Genomic DNA, 22838 nt, shown 5'->3' with positions numbered 1-22838 from the left:
ACAGTTTTCATTTTCCCATCTTATGACATTTAAATTTTCCCCTTCCACATCCAACCTCTTGCTAAATCATAACACTGATTACTCTGTCATATAATTAAAATCTGCTTTCCTCACTATATTCACTCCTCAAACCATTTGTCAATGAATTGACCAGTAGTTACTCTTCCTACTATCCAGCCTTCTCACTCATCTCTCCCTATTCCAGTTCAAACAAAATATTATTTAAAATTATCTCATGCCACTCCCCCAACACTAAATGCCTTCAACAGTGTTTTTTACTTCGATCAAGAACTTGTCATTGTTTTCATCCATAATCTCTTCACCTACAAAATTTTATCTTTTCAGGCTGTAAGCTCTACAAACTAATTGTTTTAGCTTGAAAAAAAACCCACAGAATACTTTATATAAAGGATGAATAAGAACATAAGAACAGCCATACTGAGTCAGAACAACAGTCCATCCAGCCCAGTATCCTGTCTGCCAACAGTGGCCAATACCAGTTGCCACAGGATAAGGGAACATAACAGGTAATTCTCACATGATCCCTTCTGTCACCCACCTCCAGAGAAAGAGGCTAGGGACACCATTCCTACCCATCCTGGCTAATAGCTATTGATGGACCTAACCTCCATGAATTTATCTAGCTCTTTTTTGAACCCTGTTAAAGTCCTAGTCTTCACAACATCCTCTGGCAAGGAGTTCCACAGGCTGACTGTGCTCTGAGTGAAGAAAAACTTCCTTTTGTTTGTTTTAAATCTGCTGCCTATTAATTTCATTTGGTGACCCCTAGTTCTTATATTATCGGAATAAGTAAATAACTTTTCCTTATTTACTTTTTCCACGCCAATCATGATTTTATAGATCTCTATCATATCCCCCCTTAGTCTCCTCTTTTCTAAGGTTAAAGTCCAAGTCTTTTTAATCTCTCTTCATATGGGACCCGTTCCAAACTTCTAATAATTTTTGTTGCCTTTTTCTGAACCTTTTCCAATGCCAATATATCTTTTTTGAGATGAGGCAACCACATCTGTACATGGTATTCAAGATGAGGTTATACCATGGTTTTAGTGGTAGAGGTCTGGTTCTCCCTAGTGTAAAACTGAGGTACATACGTTGTCTGGAAAGCATGGAAGAAATTTTTGCCTCCACTATTAACTTTCTACTTGTTCTATAGACTGAAAACTTCCTTCATTAATTTAGAATCTTTACTAGCATACAGTTCACACACAAAACCCCTCACCTACACTAAAGCAGAACAGTATTTGCGGTAATACTACATCATGTTAAAAACACAGAGTTTATGCAGGAATGACATGTCAAAACCATGTGTATAGTAGGTAGAAAATCTCCAAAAAAAAAAAACTTATACTAAAGCACATCTTTATTTTGCAATTAAACAATTAAGATTCACAAGTAAACTATATATTTTCAAGTTTGTACCTAGACAACTATTTGTCAATTGAAATTAAATATATCCACAAAATATGTATAACAGCATTTATTTCACATAATAGAATGAAATTGTTCTTAAGACTAAAACAAGACTTCTTAAATGTTAACTAGCATATTTATACTGGGAACTGCTGGTATTCTGTAGAATGTTAGTGTATCATATTAATGGCAAGAACTTTCATTTTACCAGAATGAGGACAAAAGGCTCTTTAAAGCATATAGTAGCTGCAGTGACAAAAGCTGAATTTCTTTTCACATTGTCCAGTGTTGACCAAATTCAAGTTTATTTTTCAAATGAGCATCCTAGGTGCTCAACCTAGATGATGTGCTTTCTGAATAGGTTTATCTAATGAGCATTTGCATAAATTCATAGGCAAAAATCTACTTGTGGGAAGAGCATTTTTAAACATTAATAGAAAGATTTTAATAGAATTGGGATAAATAAAAGAGCTATTCAACCCTGGGGGGATAATTTACTTACACATTCATAGTCAATCATTGAGCAGTATGAAACCCAAATGAAATCAGACATATGCAAAGCTGCAGCAGAGAAAACAAACTTATACTGTAGGTAATTTGCAAATAAATACTGCCACCAATGAATGTGAATATAATCCAGACAAGATTTTTCCCCTTTGTATTTACACACATAGCATAGCACCTGTTACAGAAAAACACACAAGAATAGCTTTGCCAAATTCACTAGTTAAAACTAGATCACTGATAAGTGAGCTATCTGAAATAAAGTTACATGTAGATATAGGAAATTAAAGCCTAGTTCTTATTTGTTAAGATGATGTTATTATGGATTGTTACTGTGGAGTTCTAATATACTGAGATAATTGCACTGGGCTATTTGTGGATATATTCTAATTAATAGACAGAGAACAAAACAGCTTAATGTAAACTGTGAATCCTTTCATTCATGTTTCAAGACTACTTAGGAGTAAAAGGGTTACAACTTTTAAAATCTTACTATTGTGCATTACCTACTTATCTTTAGTTATCAAAACTCAAAATAAGTTATAACACAAGTACAAAAAAAGTAATACCTGATTTCCAGGTTATTCACCAAATGTTAAAATAATGCTAAGCAGAGATACTTACAGTAAACATAGCTTATTTGTAGCTAGCTGAGAGAGAACAGAGATGAGTTCAAGAGTACCCTGTAGTTTGTTTTTGCACCTTGTGTTTAGTACCAGACTTTAAATTATAACACAGTAAAACAGAGATTACAAATTATTAAGACTTGTTTGATAGTGCCAGAGGCACTTGAAGTAAGCCAAAAACTGTTAGAAAACGGTAAAGCATTTGTACCAGGGTGCGATCCAAATCAACTCTGTACAGAAATCAGTTAAGCCTCTCTCTCCAAGCCCATAATTTATTTTGTCCAATAGATCAGTCAGTAGTAAGCATGACATAAAGTGCTACTATTTAGGATTCAAGAAACATAAACATATTAAATCTTGCTAAATATGAAATAATGCAACAAGCAAAAGTTGTCAGCCAAGGTCTGTGAAGCAAGAACTAATGTTGAGGAATACACAAAATGATGCATTTTGGTTCTTTTGTGTTCTTTCAACAACTAGCCCAAAAAAGCAAATAACCAGAACATTTTATTTTAACATGATGAAGCGTCAACATATCCACCACTCTTGTTTTTAAAAGAATTCAACGATTCATTCCTCTCCAATTTCTCTCCACCCAGATCACAGAGAGTGAAATTCACCAACCTGCAAGGGTCAGATTAAAGCCTATGCACCAGTTTAACCCATAAATTGGAAAAAATCCTCTGCAGTGGTGAATAGGTCTGTACAAGTTCTTCATGGGGGTGAATTTAGCATGTTTCATCTAACCTAGCCATCTCTCCTCTGCAAGCCAATAACCCAACAATTTCAGCTTTGGTTTGTAATAATAATGCAACAATATAGATAGGATAAAATAGGTTTATTAAAGCAAATAAATCCCTTTCCTCTCCTAACACCTTCCCTATTGCCATTAATATACTTATCTTTGCAATTTCAACAAATGAGATGAGACACTCCCTTACACAATGGATATATTTATTGGATTTTTGCACTGGACCCTAGCAATGGAATATAAACAAATGAACACTCTGATCCTATTTTTCTATTTTAAAAGAAAGGCTTTACTTGTTTCAAAGACAAGTTAGGTACTGGAATGAGCAAGACACAGGTAAGCTGACATAGCTGTTCTGATGCAACATAATGTATAGCAAACCGGAGACCTGGAATTTGTGATGTACATGAGATTATAAATGTTTAATCATAGGTGACTTTAGGGGCTAAAATTCCTGTCACGTATACAAAGTTTGGGGTAAACAAAATTTGGATAGTCTCACAAGGGTAGCTGTGTTAGTCTGTATCTGCAAAAATGGGGAGTCCTGTGGCACCTTAGAGACTAATAGATTTATTAGGGCATAAGCTTTCAAGGATAATATGAAGTGGATTTTATCCACAAAAGCTTATGCCCTAGTAAGAAGTGTTAAGTCTCTAAGGTGCCACAAGACTCCTTATTGTTTTTGCAAAATCTGAATGTAAAACCAGAATCTTTCATTGCCTCCTCAGAACCAAGGCATGGGGCACCTGCAAGCAGGTCTGCTGGCTCTCCTACAGCACACGGGTTGGATTTCCTGCTCCCTACTTGGAGGTTTGTAGCTGTTGGATCCATACACTTCACTGACGGAGAGGAAATGCCCTTGCAAAGTCCCTTTACTATTGAACACTCCCGTGCCTCATACATATGGTAACAGCTGGAATACCGAGCAATTCTACTCCACTGCACCCAGGGGGCTACAGCATCTTCCTGCATGACCTTCTCTACTTTCTGTCTCCTTGCATGGTGAAACTGCAGCAGTTCAGCAACATTTTAGCCTTCCTTTGGGTTTTGCAAAGTTATATGCTCATTCTCAAGGGAAGGTGACAGTTTCGTGGTTCCACGGCAGATCTTTCTCGGTCTCTTCAACTGCTTTTTTAATGTTTTTTGTGATAGAGGATGGCAGAATGAATAAGACATGCTATCAAAATGCTGTTGCAGAAGGAGACATGTAAACTACAATAATTTCAAATTGTAATTTGTGGAAACGTGGAAGAAACATGACCTAATGCTAAGTGTAAGGGTCTGAATAATCAAGACTTCTGTTATTAGTGACTGGGGCAGAAAATTTTGCAATAATGAGCATAATAGTTGTAAGTTTTATTGCTTAAGAATAATGTACTTGAACACTAAAAAATGCCTCCAAATGCAACATAACTGAATGCTGATAAATCACATTTGGCTGGCTTATCTAAAGTTACTTCTCAGAGTGATTGGCTGACATTTCTGTAATGCTTCATGAAGATAGCTGTATATTACTTCATATTTAGCAAAAACAAACAAAAAAAATCATGCTTCTTCCCTCGAAACACTCAAAAAATTCAAGAGCCCTAAATTTCTGCATTAAAAAAAAATCCTTTAGCAAAGATACTTGAAATAAAAAATGGCAATTGCAGTTTTCAATCATGAAGCCAAAACAAAAAGAAAAAAACCCCAAATCTGTAACATTATACATTGGCACAAACTCTCATAATATTGCTGTTATTTACAACCAAAGCCACTTGATTTAAAAAAAACTGCATTAGTATCATGGAAGTGTTACAATTTTTTTTAAACACTTTTTCCTTTCTTCCCCTCCCACCTCAACTTTATTTTAAACAAATGGTATGAAAATAATTATCCATAAAATCCAAGTCATAACACTAACCACTTGTATATTATTATGTCTGAAATATACATTCACATTTTGTACAGCATGAAACAGGCTTTTTTTTTTCTTTTGAGGCTAATGATACAGCTCTTCATAACCCAAAGTAAAACATTTAACAGTTTTGACTATTTGCAGACATAGAAAAATATTTTAAGGCCATTCATACCACAACAGGTAGACGTTTTTTTGGAACTAACATTCTATGGTGCAATAAGGGCTTTGATGCTTTTCAATGCTGCCCAACAAAGTCTTAATTGTCACCATATATGTGCCTTTAAGAAAGCTAAAAAGCCCCCTCACATTTGTCTATCAACTGGTAAAACTGGTAATTTCAGCTAATATACTGATACTTTGAATTTTTCCCCCCACTGTAACCGGTCAGTACACTAAATCAGTTTAAGTCAATGCAGATGAAGACTTCTAAGAAACCTTATATTCTTGTCTCTATCTGAAATCAATACATAAAACAGTCAATAATATACACTCCACTCAATTGTGGTATAAATGGATCTTGTGAACTCAGACTGCTTTGGCAACCTTACATAAGAATATTTAAATATGTAAAATACCAGTATTACACAATGTCACTATTAATTCTTTATTCCTGCTTTCTCTCAGTAAGAGTATGAAAAAGGGAAATGCCATTATTTTCACTTACAACTTGGTTATGAACATAAAATATCTTAATATAATAGATGTATATTTTAAAATTTAATTTTTTAAACATTAAGTGCTTAGTTAAATTAGCCTTCGAGCTAGCCAATATTATGACTCAAAGTGCTGCCACGTAGAACTCAAAGCTTGAAAGCTTTCCAAAGTAGTACAGGCTAGGGTAACAATTTTGTTGCAGATCGCTTAAAACAAAACTAAGATTAAAAGCAGTTTATTACTATTATTTTTCAGTCTCACTAATTGAGATAAAGTATTCATTTTGTATGGCCATTAAAATAGGAACAGCTACTTTTGGCTTAATATTCAAAGGTGTTTTATCACATACTTAGGTATCTAGGTGTAAGATGACATCCTGTGATTTCATGTTCTGTTGACTACAAATGGACTACTGAGGACAGGGATTTTTTCAATACTTCCATGGAAAATGTCTTCCTGCCATCATCCGAGGTGTTAAAACAACAGCCTATACTGCAAATCTTTTTTTGCTACCTGAGTGATAGAACGGCAAAGTTTCTGAAACTGCACCAAAAGGCTCCAATCCTACAAGGTGCTGAGTGCCTCCTTCTGAGGTACAGAGCACCTATCAGGATTACAAGTAGTACAGCAAATACAGATGGCAATCCTACAGGCTGGAGGATATAAACTGAAGGAGAATGTTCTTGGCAATCCATTCTGATTAATAAATCCTCAATTTAAACTTGGATAAAATTACTACCTGTCCACATTAATTTCTCTAGGCATATTGTCAGTTACCTGGCAGTAGTAGTTTACGCTGAATGTTGAAATAGATAAACCTGTTCACAGGGGGATGATAATATTGATTTGAATGTCAACTCTAGAAATATACATAGCAGAATTTCTTTGTAAATAAGGGCTATAGCCCACCTAATATTCATTATGCTCTTTTCATTTCTAAAAATATTTAAAACTCTATGTCTCTATTTGGCATCATGATTCTTGGTGTTTACAAATTCATAAACCAGGACCTCAATTAACCTGAATTGTTTTTTAAAATATTTTATAACTGCGGTCTCTTCTAAATGAGCACAGAAGAGAGCATATTAAATAAAAGAATGTTACAATATTTAAATTCTCTCAGTCTGGAACTTTTATCTCTTAATTCTACACTTTATATAGCTAATTAAAATCAAATAGATAATTTCCAGGAAACAATAAAACAACAAACCTCTTAAATACTGGGCATGTAAAGTTAGGTTTTTCAGGGTAGTCAAAAAAGTGACTGAACCCCTTTATTAAGCTAGACACCTTGCTTATCAGTTGGTTTCTCCCAAACCAGAAAAAATATTTAAAAGGGACAAGATATACACATGCTTACAATGAGCTCAGATACTGTATCAAACAGACAAACTGCTCATTACAAAATATGCTAATGACTTAAATAAGAAACAACACACACAAAATGGAACAATTTAATTTTATACAAGGATAACAGAAAAAATGACCGGGGTCATTAAGAGATTAAAATAAAGTTTTGGGGCAATCTGACAGTGTTTTATTCCTTACTTTAGTAGTAGTAATAATAATAATAATAATTAAGAAGTCCAGTACGAACATGGCTTGAAATCAACTGATGAGGCCTTAGAAAAATAAATGGTTATCAGATAATGAAAAAGGAATTAATCACACTTGATGGTAAGTTTAAGCTTAAATATCAGTGCTATTAAAAAGTTATAATTTAATTAAATGAGACAGATTTTCTCAATGGTAGGGTAAAACAAGTTCTAACAACCTACTTTTTCAGTATCTGTTGCTAATAAATTACCAATTGAAAGGAATGTGTTAGGATTTCCATATAATTTCACAGCAGCAAACAATGCTCACACATTAAGTAGGCAGAGGTGCAATTGCTACCCACAGTAGTATGCAGGTATTTGCATAAGGAAAAAAGGGAATGGTATTCTGTGACCCCTTGAAGTACCATATTCAAAGCACCAAGGGCCATGTTTTAAAATATGAACCCATTAAAATAAATATGACGGGATAATATCTCCCCCATAGGGTCATGTGAGTGCCTTTTCATTAGACATACACTGTAAGTCTCAAGGCACTTAAGGGGTTAAGACGCAATGCATGCACTAGTTCCCATTATGTAATCTTAAGTCACATGATTTGGAATACACCAGTGTTATGACACAGAAATAAACTGTGCCATTAGTTCAAATAAATGCAGTTTATATTTTACAAGATGCTGGTAAGTGGCCATTACGCAGCTACTGCTGGGTTAAGATTCCAGTTTTCCTGTAATAACCAGCTAGTCCCTAATAGGGGTAAAGAGCAAAGTGTGCTGCATCAGTAGGCAGTGTCTCCCTATCTAATATTGGCAATATTGCTGATGTTTTAAGAAACAAAAGTGAGGATCCATACACAGTAAATAAATCTAGCACTGGAAGAGGCCATGGCTTAGTGTAGGTTTTTGTTATGTTTTTAAAAGATGCAGTTGTATACCAGAGTGAAGTAATTCCAAGCCTTGTTTGTAGCAATTCAACCAGAAGGGGGAGCATATGGCACTACAATGAGATCTCATAATTTACCCTGAACACACTCAGTTCATTCAATTTATGGTTTGTTCGGAGCAAAGCGTGAAAATAATTGAGTCTTCAAACACATGTAAGTAATAGAGTTTTTGAGATTGATTTTTGTTTCAACATAAAGTGCAACAGTGCTGAAGTTTTCAAAGTCCTTTGTCAATTCTTCATTGTTCTCTGATGCCATTTCCTGCAAGCAGAGTTATGGCACAATGAACAGTGCCAGTTTTTTTTTTTTATAGAGGACAGGATACTTCAATATGAATCCTAGCCCTTGTACTCTTATTTATGCAGCGATGTCTTTAAAGGTTTAACAAATCCTTCTTCGTAGACCTTCAAAATAGCTTCGCAAACAAATCTGTATTGACTCTGAAAAGAAAGTTGATTAAGTTAATTGAGGAAGAAACATAATTTAATCATGTAAGTTAGATGACCCATCCTATCTTGACAGGGCAGAATTGTGCCTCATCAAAAGCAGTACTTTGCTAAATATCTGCATTGAGGAGTGTGCTTAGACAAACAAAACTATAGTGAAGTTATCCTAAGAAAGAAAAGCAAAAGATGGAACAGACTGTATTTTACTGAAAGAAAAAAAAAATCACATCCACAAATTTTAACATCACTCATTTAAATTATAACTAATTCAAAGTTTCACTCCAACCCAATGGTTTAACTAGTTTAGGTTTTTCTACCTCTAATATTTTAAGAAATATTGTATTTAAACCACTTAGGTGTTTATTTCCTCATTATATTGATTTTGACATTAGTTGCTCACATCTCAAAACTTCTAGAAAAAGAAACCAGTGCTTTATATCAAAGCTAGAATCCTGGCTTCTTAATTTCTACCACATTCAATTTTCAACTACAGCGGTTCTTGAGATACAAGTTACTAAAACCATGTCTCAACTAAACAAAAAAATGCAAAACAATACTCCAGATCAGGCTATAAAATACGGCCATTATCTTTCAAAGTTTCACAGATATAACAATTGCCGTATAACAATATGTATTACTGAAAAGTTAGTATTTTTATCTTTGCAGTGTCTTAAACCATTTTTATCTAGGCCTGGTTGTTGAACAGATGATAGATCTAGTTATGTAGATTTAAAATGTTAATTGTTTATTGTTCATTACAAGTGTATCAGTATAGCTAGATTTATATATATCAGTATATTTTGCTGTTTTTCTGTTTGAAGATCTCACTAGAAAATCAACTCTTAGTTCTTTTCACTTACTACTTGGAAAGCATGAACATGGCATAGTGCCACCTTGTGGAAAGTGCATGTATCAATCCGGAATTGCAAAGGTAGGAGGAAAAAGTCTAAGGAAACAATGACGACATGCAGAGTTTATGCTGTCCTTGAGTAAAACAATGAATCTTATTTAGTCTGCTATACTGCTGATGTAATAGTTAAAAGGAAGCATTTCACTGAAATTTTGTTTATGTCTATTAAGCTCAACTATGAACAGCTGTCAGATGTAACTTACGTTACAAATGAAAGCTCTTAAACAGATTCTCAATCTATTCCCCAAACAAAAATTACCTTAAAATAGAGTAAAGTAGAGAATACATATCAGTAATTTAGGCTAAAGTACATTATAGGATGTTGCAATTATCCCCAAACCAAGCATTATATACCTAAGAAAACCCAAACATGCTAAGATATGGAAACAGATAGATAAGGCATCCAAAATCACTTTATGATGTGTCCTCTTATGATACTATGAAATACTTTATGTTCCCAATTTAGATTAAATTAATTTTTTAAGACACATTAGATTTCTTCTGTTCAGTCTCTCTATTGTGTCACTCTAGGGCGGAGTTCAAGTTGTTTTATGTAATGCCAGAGCAGAATTACACAGCTGGATTGTATCATCCAGCTTCCCTTGTAATTCATCTCATCCAAACTCCTGTTTCCTGGTACTTTCTCCATTTCCCTTCACACATGCTACAATATTTTGCTCATTTTTGTCACCTTCCCTTCCCACACCTCTAGTTTCACCTCCCTACTCTCTCCCTTCATTGAGCAGATCTGGTGCAACAGACTGCTTCTAAAACAAAATGCTTAGAACGAACAGAGATTTTTGCCATTTATTTTCATTATTGAAAAAGTATGTCTGTCAGCAGTAGCTGTTGCAGAGAAACTCATGAAAAATCACACACTTTCAAAATGCCTGAGATATCTTATTGTTCTCAATGGACCAAGGCCATAGCATGCTTAGTTAAGCTGCACTCTTTCAAAAAAATCCAGCACTTGTTACTGTTTTCAGTGAGAATGAAACTACGGTGTAACATGAGACTACTTTTCTATAAATATGATACTCACGGGTGTTTGGATCATCATGGCCCTTTGATCTCTCATTGTTCTCACAATATCTAATGGATAAACAGGCTGATTGCACTCAATGAGACACATCGCTGTTTCCATAGTGATAAGAACTCCTGTCCGTCCAATCCCAGCACTAGAAAAGAAAAATGTGTCATTTCAATAAACACCTTTGAATTCTCTCCTTTTTAAAATGTTACAAAAAATTAACATTTAAATCTTCAATACCTAAATATACTCAAGAGAAATGTATGATTGTTTCAATTGAGGGCTACTGATGATATTCTACTATAAGAACAGTGTTTCTGAATAACAGTGGACACACTCTGTCTTTCCTGGATAGGAAAACACGGTAGAAAATTTTCATAGCATTTGATGGATTTCTTATCTTCTTGAATAAGTTTTCCATGCATTTCTTTCTCTTCCTTGAAAAATATCAAGATATTTTGCTGCAGTGTAAATGATCAATCTATTTTTAGGGGGTTACCAAAATTCTCAATGGCTGGAGAGATATTCAGCTCATCATAAGAGCTCAAAAGTCCTGCATAAAAAGAAGTTACTCACTTCCGTGCAGTAACGATGGTTCTTCGAGGTGTGTCCCTGTGGGTGCTCCATGTCTGGTGTCGGGCTGGTCCCGGCGCCACGAATCGGAGCTTGCCAGAGCTGTGTTCGGCCGGACTGCGCATGCTCGAGTCGGTTTCGCGCCTTTCATGTGCCGCGCGCAGTCCGGCGCCCGCCAGTTTCCTCTCACTGCCCCTCTGCAAGACAGAAACAGAGGAGATTCCGTAGCGGGGAGGAGGGCGGGTCGTGGAGCACCCACGGGGGACACACCTCGAAGAACCATCGTTACTGCACGAAAGTGAGTAACTTCTTTTTCTTCTTCGGGTAGTCCCCGTGGGTGCTGCATGTCTGGTGACTCCAGAGCACTAATCTGAGTTAGACGTGGGCTGTAGAATCACGATTTTGGTGGCTAGGGAGTACTGCTAGAGCCACTGCTGAATCGGAAGCTAGGTGCTACGTGATTGCATAGTGCCTTGAAAATGTGGTATTGGAAGACCAAGTGGCTGCCCAGCAGATGTCGCGTAAAGGAACTCCCCTAACGAATGCTGCTGACGTCGCCACTGCTCGCGTCGAGTGGGCCCTTGGCTGCGATGGGAGTGGCTTGTCGCGAATGGTGTAACAGGTGGTAATGCAGGAGACGACGAGTTTCGAAATATGCTGGGCCGAGAGGGATTGGCCCTTAAAGCAGCCTGACGCCGAAATAATAAGGCAATCTGTTTTCCAGATGTTGCGGGTTCTATCTATATAGAATGCCAATGCCCGACAGACGTCCAGGGTATGCAGGAGCGCATCCCGCTGAGAGATGTGAGGCTTTGGATAGAAGCATGGCAAAACGATTGGCTCATTAATATGAAATTCTGTGCAGACCTTAGGTAGGAAAGCCGGATGAGATCTCAATGTTACAGATTCCTTACTAAATACTGTATAGGGGGGCAAATGCCATTAGTGCTGCCAGCTCGCTGACCCTACGCACTGATGTTACGGCCAAGAGGAAGAGTACTTTCATTGCCAGTATAGGCTAGGGTACCGTCGCCAAGGGTTCAAAGGGAGGACGCGTCAGGGTGTCCAACACAAGGTCTAGGCTCCATGCAGGTGGTGGGGGCCTGCTAGGTGGATTAAGGTTAGTCAGGCCTTTAAGAAATCTTCTGACCATGGGGTGAGAAAAGATTGACCTGCCCTCTACCGGGGCGTGAAAGTCCGCAATTGCTGCTACATGAACTCTGAGTGATGATATGGAGAGCCCGGCAACCTGTAACTGAAGGATATAGTCCAAGAGGACATGCGGTGGTGAGAGAAAAGGGTTTAGGCCCTTTGGAACACACCAACGTGTGAACCTAGACCATTTGGACAGGTAGGTTTTCCTGGTAGAGTCTTTCCTGCTATGCAGCAATACCCATTTCACCTGGTCCGAGCAAAGACTCTCGGACGCGCTGAACCATCTATCATCCATGCAGTTAGATGCAGAGTGTTCAACTTCGGATGCAGAAGGGCGCCGTTCTGCTGCGTCAGGAGGTCCGGTTGATGCGGGAAGCTGTATGGTGGTCGCGTGGACAGCTGCAGGAGAGTTGAGTACCATGGCTGTCTGGGCCAGGCCGGAGCTATGAGTAAGACTCTCGCCTTATCCATGAGGATCTTCTCGAGCACTCTGGGAATGAGCACAACGGGGGAATGCATATAACCATGATGTTCTCCAGTGTCGGAGAAAGGCATCTCCCAGGGAACCAGTGCCTGCTCCTGCTCTGGAACAGTATGCTGCGCATTTCCTGTTGGCCCGAGTGGCGAAGAGATCTATCATCGGACAGCCCCAGCGACGGAAAAGAGGTAGGAGGACTTCCGTACTGACCACACACTCGTGATCGTGATGAAAGTATCTGCTCAATGCATCCGTGATGGTGTTGTTCGCACCGGGTAAGTATGATGCGACTATAATGATGTCGTTTCGAATGAACTACGTCCATAAGCGGACTGCCTCCGCGCAGAGGGACCGGGCGCCTCCTTGTCTGTTCACGTAATACATCACGACGATGTTGTCGGTGAGAATTCTGGTTGTCGTGCCTCTTATATGCGTCCTGAACTGTCTGCAGGCATGGAACACCGCCCGCAACTCGAGAAGGTTGATATGTAACATCCATTCCAATGAGGACCAGCGGCTCTGAGCTGTTTCCGTGCCGATGTGAGCACCCCATCCCACGAGAGAAGCGTCTGTTGTTAGCTCCTTTGACGGTTGTGTCGCATGGAAGGGGACTCCTGACAACATATTGTTGGGGTTGGCCCACCAATGGAGGGACTTCTTTACATGTACGGGTAGAGCCATGAGTTTTCGGGTGTTGTGTCTGACGGGGTTGTACACCGTGCTCAACCAATGCTGCAGGCACTGCAAATGCAACCTTGCATGCCGCACGATGATCGTAGTGGCTGCCACATGGCCTAGGAGCTGCAAATATACCCGTACTGGGAGTGTTGGAGCTTGTAAGACTGTGCCTATTAAGTCCTTTATGACTTGGAAGCGCTCGACCGGAAGATGAGCTCACTCTGAGAGAGAGTCGAGTCGGGCTCCTATGAAGGTTAGAGTTTGTGTCGGTTGCAGACGCGATTTTTGCATGTTTACAATGAGGCCGAGGGAGTCAAATAGATCCCGCGTTGCGGCTACCGTGTAATGTGTTTCCGACTGCGTGTGACCCTTGATGAGGCAGTCGTCGAGATACGGGAAAATTGAGACCCCTGTTTTGCGTAGATGGGCGGCCACCACTGTTAGTGTCTTTGAGAACACTCTCGGGGCCGATACCAGGCCGAAAGGGAGCACCCTGTATTGGAAGTGCTCGTCTCCCACTACGAACCGAAGAAAATGTCTGTGCACTACGTGCATCGTGATATGAAAGTATGCGTCCGGTAAATCTAGGACTGCGAACCGGTCTCCCTTGTTTAGCGCCGGTATGATCTTGGCCAGCGTGGTCATCTTGAAGTGCTGCTTTCGAATGTAGCGATTGAGGCCTCTCAGGTTGAGGATAGGCCTCCACCCCCCCGGACTTCTTGGGGACTAGAAAATACCTGGAGTAGAAGCCTTTCCCCCGGAACTCCGCAGGTACTCATTCTATGGCCCCGATCTGTAGAAGGTGGTAGACCTCGTGTTGAAGAGCGACCCCATGAGATGGGTCCCTGAAAAGGGACAGGGTGGGTGGGGTAGTGGGGGGAACTGAGGTAAAGGGGATCGTGAGGCCTGATGATATCACTTCCAAGACCCATCGGTCCGAGGTAATGCTGGCCCACTGATGATGGTATGGCCTCAGCCGATGATGGAAGAGGTTGTTTGCAGGCTTCTGTGTGATGACAATGAGAGACTTGTTCGAGTCCTTGACATGGGAGTCAAACCTGCTGCTTAGAAGCAGGCCGAGCAGATGTTCGATTCTGTTGCTGTCGCTTGCGCTGTCTAAATCTGGACTGGTCAGGTCCGCGTTGTTGCTGTTTGAAGGATGAAGAGTCGTACCTACTTTGGAAGAGGTAGTATTGTTTACACTTGAACCGAGGGGTGTACATGCCCAAGGTTTGGAGGGTAGTACGAGAGTCCTTTCCTGAATGTAGAATCTCATCGGTCGTGGAGGCAAACAGCTTCTGTCGATCAAATGGCAGATCTTCGACCTTGGACTGCAATTCTCGAGGGGCTCTGCTGACAGGAGCCAGGAGGCTCTCCGCATGGCGATGCCCGTCGCCATGGCTCGTGCAGCCGTATCCGCTATGTCTGCAGCGATTTGAAGTGATGTTCTACACGCGGTATACCCCTCCTGGACAATAGCCTTTAAAAGAGGTTTCTTGCAGTCGGGAAGGTGTTGCATCAGATCCGGAAGCTTGAATAGTTATCAAAGTTGTGGTTTGATAGGAGGGCCGCGTAGTTGGCGATTCGGAGAAGGTTGCGGAAGAATATATCTTACGGCCGAATAAGTCCTATTTTTTAGAGTCCTTCTCCGGGAGGGAGGTCTTAAAATGGGGCGTCTTAGCTTTGTGGCGGACAGCATCTACTATTAAAGAATTAGGCTGTCGGTGATTGAAAAGAAAGTCTAGGCCTTTGGAGGGGATGAAATATTTTTTGTCCGCCCTTTTATTCATAGGTAGTATAGATGTTGGTGTCTGCAAAATCTCCTCAGCTACCTCCATGATAGCCTCATCTATAGGAAGGGCGATCTTCCATTGATGTTTAGGATGTAAGTTCTTAAACAGCTTATGCCGTTTCACCCCAGCCTCCGTGAGTTGTACCTCCTGAGATTGCGCCACTCGTTTAAAGAGGTCTTGGAACTCTTTAAGATCATCTAGGGGTGATGTCTCGGCCAAGGTTACTGCTTCTCCCAGCGCGAGCGCGGAAGAGCGAACACTAGGAGACATATCCGGTTCCGTTTCGGAGAGCTGGCCCTCTTCCATGTCTGATTGTGGATGAGGCGGTGGGAAGCGTGGTGGTAACGTAGGTTGGGGCAGAGATTGATTCCGAAGTTCAGAATGCATCAAGCGCGGGCTGGTCGATCGACAGGAGCATGGTGATCTGCAGCGAGATCGCGAGCGGCTGTGATGGTGTGACCCATAGTAATAGGATCTATGGTAATGCATGGAATGTCGATCAGAGGCTGCAGGTGATGAACATCTAGAGGATCCCACGGTGCCGTGCCTGACATAGTAAGTGCTGTGTGGCACGCGAGTTGGGGAATGGAATCGCCTTGACGGGGATTGACATCTGGAATATCTATAATGTGAGCAGCTACATTCCCTATAGTGATGGTGGCGAGAGGATAAGCTTTGCCTATGATGCTCCTTACGCCCCGCTGCATGGTGTGCAGACGTGGAGGAGTGAGGCGATGGCTCTGGAGGGGACACCGGGGAGGGGGAGAGGGAAATTTCATAGATGTTTGTCCTTGGTGCTGCACTAGTAGAAGCTGCTTCTAGCTGCTCAGAGATTGCAGGCTGCAAGCTTGGAGGGTCAGGTGGCTGTGCTGACAGAGTCATTTGTTCAGTGCTGGGTACAATGGGTGCAGGGGGTGCTGAAGACAGCTCCCTGTGAGCACGGGCTGTCTTTAAAGTTGAAGTGCCCGGCTTATCACCTGCGCTCACCCGCTGCTGTGGGGCAATCTGCAGGGAACGAGCAAGAGAGGCTTTCTTCCTCTTAGGGGAAGACATTCGGTCGGGTCCAATGCGGAGGAGCCTGGAGCGCTGGGAGGCAGGAGAGCCTTATCAAAGAGGATCTCCTTCAGCCGTCTTTCCCGCTCCATGCGGGCTCTTGTCGTGAGCTTTGCACAGTGACTACATTTTTTGGGGATATGTGCCTCCCCAAGGCAGCGGACATAAGCCGAATGTCCGTCAGAGACAGGCATTGAGTCCCTGCGGGGGAGCCCAGCATACCAGCTGTCTGAAGGGGGTTTACTCTCATTTCACCGACTGCCCCTTTCTCTCTCCTTTAGGAATTGTAACTAAGCCTATTTTATTATTTGAGTCTTGTTCTCCTCTCCCCCTTTACGTGTATGTGTATATAACTATGTTTGAATAAAGGGTCCGAGAACTACTGAACTTAGCTCAAGCGGAGCTAGCCGGGTAACAATGTAACTCTTCTTACTTTTTTTTTTTTTTTTTTTTTTTTTTTTTTTTTTTTTTTTTTTTTTGAAAGTAGGAGTTGTAACAGGAAAACGTCTGTAGAAGGCAACAATATAACTATATAAAAATGGTAACTGTTTCTTTTGCTATCATTATGATGCCTCTCTCTCTCTTTTTTTTTTTTTTTTTTTTTTTTTGCCAGAGCCACGGCTCTGAGAGCTGCGCGGCGGAGACAGCTGAAACCTTCAAATATAAGTATAAACAGCTGATAACTCTATAAAGGTATTAACTTAAAATCAGGAACACATTAATGAACTTGAAATGTAGTGAAAAAAACAGAAGTTTAAATCGTTTTGAACTTTCCCTCAGGAAGCCTGAGGAGAGGAAGGGGAGCTCCGTCCGTGACCAGGGGCAGATTAGAGGAAACTGGCGGGCACCGGACCGCGCGCGGCACATGAAAGGCGCGAAACCGGCTAGAGCATGAGCGGTCCGGCCAAACACAGCTCTGGCAAGCTCCGATTCATGGCGCTGGGACCAGCCCGACACCAGATGTGGAGCACCCACGGGGACTACCAGAAGAAGAACATTCAATATTATTTTGCTGAGAACAAAATCTTCAAGTTCAAACAGGAAGTTCCCTCCAAATTATTTCTTTTGAAAGGACCATCAAGCCTAACAACAACTTTCTTTCTTTACCCCAGTTAATGGCCTATTTCAGAATTGTCAGGCAGAGAGAGGGTACCTTCAGTCCACAATACCCCATTAAAAGCTTTTTACTGAGTGACTTCTGTCCCAAATTAAGGCAACATCAGTCCCAATTAGCTCGACTGCTGTATATGATAACTGAACAAGTGCAGTCTTCAATTAACCCTGTGAAGCTGGCAAGCTTGGGTAGCTGATGATGCTGAAATTAACACCATGCTGCTGCTTCTATGCACATATAACTTGAAACAGAGGCCAGAGCATCTGTCACTGCTTAACAAACAGCTGTCTCTTTGGAGGCCAGCAACTGCTGAGGACAAATTTTGGCTGGTCAGAGCAGATGTCTAAAAATCCATGACTACTCTGTGTGGTATTATGTTATTTAGACAATCACTAAGGACTTATTTAACACCATAGTCACATAGCAGGGCATCAGAAGTGAATTCCCCACTGAGATTACAATTTGTAATATTGAAGAACTGAAGATAAAGAGTCAGATTCTGTGTTCCATTTTCTGCTGCTTAGATGGCATTAAATGTCCCTACACTTGCTGGAACTGGCTTGCAAGACAGTGTCAAGGGATGGCATGCCACTCTTGGTCCCCTCCAATCCATTCTGCACTGAACATTGCTCTTAAAGAAGCAAAGAAGCCAGCAGAAAGCCTTGATTTGTAAAAACAATGCATAATCTAGCACATTGAAACACGATTCTGCCTGTACCTATGAAGAAATGGCATAGTTTTGTCAGCCCCAGTCCACTGTTTTAGTCATGAAACATTTCTGGCAGAGATAATAAATAGGACATGTGAAAACCAAAATTTGGTGACAAAATGTTTAAATAAAATAGTCTTCTACTAGGAATCTCTGCTTCAAAAGGTAAGCATTAGCAATATCCTGCTTGTGTACACTGAAAGGCTTTAGGGATGTGTCTACATAAAAAGCTACTATCAATGTATTTTAATAAAAGGGAAACTGAAACATGTAAGTTCCCAAGTGGCAAAATAGTGAGAAGTCCTACAAAAAGGATATTTATTAAAAATTAAAACCAAAAAGGCACACTTTAAATTTCTTTAGGCACGTGTACACACTTTTCCAGAGTTAGCAGATCTCAGAAACTGAGGCAATTTACTCTTTAAGCATGATAAAAAATGTTGTTTTAAATTAAGACGTTTCATATTAAGACAAATCACAAAGAATACATTTGGTATTATAGGGGAACCAGTGTTTTCCATTTATCAATATGATTGGGAACTCATATTTGTGTCATATGTATATTAACTGATACAGTTTGAAGGGTTCATTCTAAGGTGAAAATGTTTGCTTTTAAGCAAATTGAATCTTATAACCACACATTAACAAACAGTAACTTACCTTAATCCATTTTATTTTTATATACAATTCAGAATTATATTACTCTAAAAATGTTAGCATGTTCTTTTATAATGTTGTCCAGAAAATGGCATGAAAATACCATATTTGAACAGAACTAAACAGCTAGGAATATACTCAGGATTTTTATGCTCCACCTATCAAGATAGATATACACTGTACCAAGATTTACAGGCAGTCCCCGGGTTACGTACAAGATAGGGACTGTAGGTTTGTTCTTAAGTTGAATCTGTATGTAAGTCGGAACTGGCGTCCAGATTCAGCCGCTGCCGAAACTGACCAGCGGCTGACTACAGGAAGCCCGAAGCAGAGTTGCTCTGCCCTGGGCTTCCTGGAATCAGCCGCTGATCAGTTTCAACAGTGGCTGAATCTGAACGCCTGGGACAGAGCAGCTGGGGCGCTGCGGGGACCATCCTGGCAGCACCCCAGCTGCTCTACCCCAGGCGTCCCCAAGTCAGCTACTGCTGAAACTGATCAGCGGCTGATTCCAGGAAGCCCGGGACAGAGCAACTCTGCTTCGGGCTTCCTGTAGTCAGCCACTGGTCAGTTTCAGCAGCGGCTGAATCTGGATGCCAGTTCCGATTTACATACAGATTCAACTTAAGAACAAACCTTACATACAGATTCAACTTAAGAACAAGCCCGGGGGCCCCAGCAGACCAGGGAGACGCGGAGCAAAGCCGCGGAGGACCCGGGCGGCGGGACCGCCCAGATGCGCCGCCGTCCCGCTGCCCGGGTCCTCCGCAGCTTTGCTCCGCGTCTCCCTGGTCTGCTGGGGGGTGCCACCCAAGCAGACCAGGGAGACGTGGAGCAGCATTTCTCGCCCCGGAGGATGCGGGCAGCGGGACCGCGGCGCGTCTGGGCGGTCCCGCCGCCCGCGTCCTCTGGGGCGAGAAAAGCCCCGTTCGTAAGCCCCGTTCGTAAGAAAAGCCCCGTTCGTAAGCTCTGGGGCGAGAAAAGCCCCGTCCGACATAAGTCGGATCCGCGTAACCCGGGGACTGCCTGTACTGTATCCTTCATTAGACAAATTTAAGTTATTTTAGAAAATTAGAAAAAATGTATCCAACCCTAAGACACAATGAGTAGCCCTTATAATTCAGCTTAGCACTAGGGTTACCAGATGATTTCAAAAAAATACCAGACACACAATCTCAGATGTTGGGGAGGGAGGCAAGGAGGAGTGAGGCTGGCCAGGGGAGGGGAACCAGCCAGCGGGGAGCAGGGCTGGCCAGGGGAGATCGGGGGGGACTGGGGAGGGAAAGGATTGACCGGCAGGAAGCAGGGCTGGCCAGGAAAGAACCGGCCAGCAGGGAGCGGGGCTGGCGGGTAAGGGACCAATCGATGGGGAGAAAGGGGGGGGACCCGAGCACACACAGATCCCGGGGTGCTGCCCATCCTGTGCCCTGGTGGGGCACATGGGCGAGTCCAGCCCCAGGGATTCCATCCCGCCCTGGCCTCGCCCCCTCTTCCCCACACTGTGTAGTTGCGTACTGTCTGGCTGGTGGACATGCTCACGCAGCGAGGCAGTATGCAACTATGTACTGATACTCATGATAATAATAAACCTTATTTAATTAGAAAATACCGGACATTTATATGTCCGGTATTTTCTCAATTTGTTTCCCTGACAGAAGGTTCAAAACCAGACACCTGGCAACCCTACTTAACACTCACTTTCAATTCCCCATGTTACTGCTCTTTGATGATAAAACAGAAAAAAGGAAGTTAGCCACTTCGTGCAGTTATGATGGTTCTTCAAGCTGTGTCCCCCTATGGATGTGTCACTGTAGTTATGCTTGCATCCCTGTGCTGCTGATCGGAGAACTTTGGTAATAGCAGCTGTAGGCTGCACATGTGCTGTCCCCCATTAATGTTCTGCCACAAGGCTAACCAGAATTGCACAAGGGAACCCGCTCAGTTCCTACTCTATCACAGAGTCTCTGGGAAGAATTCCTAAGTAGAGGGGGGAAGGGTGCATTGAGCAGCATCCATAACGACAAAGATCTCAAAGAACCAGTTACTGCCCAAACTGATTAACTTCCTCCTCCTCTTCAAGTAGTGCTCCACTGTAAGTCATTCTCAAGAAGTACTGCCAATGGGAAGCTCGGGCCTCCAGCCTCACTCCAGCCTCACTCCTGGGGAGCCCGCTGCCACTCTGTGCTGCTGCCTCTGTATCAGAGGCAGCAGCACAGAGTGCCAGGTGGGAGCTGGTCCACAAAAGGAGCCAGTTTAAAACCCAGCTCCCCTCGCGGACTGACTGTCTGTCACCCTGTGCTGCTGCCTCTGATAAAGAGGCAGCAATGCGGGCTGGCAGCAGCCCCTGTCTAGGGGGGGATCTGAGCTCCTGGACCCGGCACAAGCCAGAACTGAGCTAGGTGGCCTGCCCACCTGCCTCCTAATACACTTTAAATGCAGAGCCACAGCAGGTATAGGTCCTGGACCTGTCATGAGTCAGGACTAAGCCGGGCAGCTGACCAGCCTGCTAAAAAAATTTACTGGCAAGGAAGATGGGAGGGAAATGGGTGTAGCCTATAGCATTAACCGATAAGTGTTGGCTTATCGGTTAATCGAGTATATATTACATCTGTAGTTCAAAGGCAGCCTGGTTTGGTGAAGATTCCCATCTTCTGGATGAATCTTGATTGGGGGGGAGGGATCTAAAGATAGAGAGCTGCCCCCATTATAAATTGTTGATAAAATTACAACCATGGATACAATCCTCTCCACACTTCTGGGCTGTGTCTACATTGGCATCCCTTTCCGGAAAAGGGATGCTAATGAGACACATCGCAATTGCAAATCTGCGGGGGATTTAAATATCCCCCGCGGCATTTGCATTTACATAGCTGCCGCTTTTTTCTGGCTTGGGGATAAGCCGGAGGAAAGCGCCAGTCTAGACATGATTCTCCGGATAATAAGCCCTTTTCCGGAGGATCTCTTTCAAGTAGGAATAAGAGATCCTCCGGAAAAGGGCTTATTTTCTGGAGAATCACGTCTAGACTGGCGCTTTTCTCCAGCTTATCCCCAAGCCGGAAAAAAGCGGCAGCCATGTAAATGCAAATGCCGCAGGGGATATTTAAATCCCCCGCGGATTTGCAATTGCGATGTGTCTCATTAGCATCCCTTTTCCGGAAAGGGATGCCAATATAGACACAGCCCTGGGGAATATGGTTTTCCATGTGGCAATAGACACACTATGAAGCTAACATGAGGAAAGGAGTTCAGGAAAGCTGGCTGTATTTTAAAGTCTTATTGAGGGTGCAGGAATGTACCATCTTGATACGCAGAAAGAATAGCAAAGCTGACAGGCGACCAGCTTGGTGTAATAGGTAAGTCTTTGGTTAGCTTCAAAATAAAAAGAAAGCTTACAAGAAGTGGAAACTTAGATGATTAGGGAGGAGTATAAAAAAATATTGGTTGTGCATGTAAAGGTGTAATCAGGTAGGCCAAAGCGCATCTGTATTTGCAGCTAGTAATGGATGTGAAGAACAACAAGAAGGGTTGTTATAAGTATCTTAGCAATAAGAAGGTGGTTAGGGAAAGTGTGGGACCCTTACTGAATGGGGGAGAAAACCTAGTAACAGATGATGAGGAAAAAGCTATTTTGCCTGGGTCTTTATAGACAAGATCAGCTCCCAGACTGCTATATTGGTCACAACAACGACGCCGATGGTTGCATTTGACACCACAGAGGAGGGCACAGGTCCCTGCCACTGGTGGTAAGCCCACGGCATCCAGAAGGGCCACTGTGGTTGGGGCGGCCAAGTCTGCTGCACCCGCAAACGATCACGTCAGTGCCGGGAACGGGACCTATGAGCTGAGGACGCTCCCGAGTACTCCGACCTGAATGATGCCG

General features: G+C 42.0%; 1 protein-coding gene across 2 annotated transcripts in view; it reads right to left on the bottom strand.

Annotated features, from left to right (window-relative positions):
* Window positions 1-1483: 1483 nt before the first annotated feature.
* The window catches only part of PTPN4 (protein tyrosine phosphatase non-receptor type 4), a 216263-nt gene continuing 194908 nt past the window's right edge, over window positions 1484-22838 (bottom strand). For both annotated transcript variants that reach the window (XM_075933064.1, XM_006137719.4), the window contains exons 26-27: window positions 10764-10899; window positions 1484-8805 (exon numbers count right to left, since the gene is read on the bottom strand). In XM_075933064.1, the coding sequence (XP_075789179.1) occupies window positions 8719-8805; window positions 10764-10899 (223 nt within the window). In that variant the 3' untranslated portion in view covers window positions 1484-8718. The remainder of the gene's footprint in view (window positions 8806-10763; window positions 10900-22838) is intronic.

Source organism: Pelodiscus sinensis, chromosome 7 (genome assembly GCF_049634645.1).
Source record: "Pelodiscus sinensis isolate JC-2024 chromosome 7, ASM4963464v1, whole genome shotgun sequence".
NCBI classification, from domain to species: domain Eukaryota; kingdom Metazoa; phylum Chordata; order Testudines; family Trionychidae; genus Pelodiscus; species Pelodiscus sinensis.
Note: the sequence above shows the minus strand (reverse complement) of the source record. Positions and strands in the feature narration are given on the sequence as shown.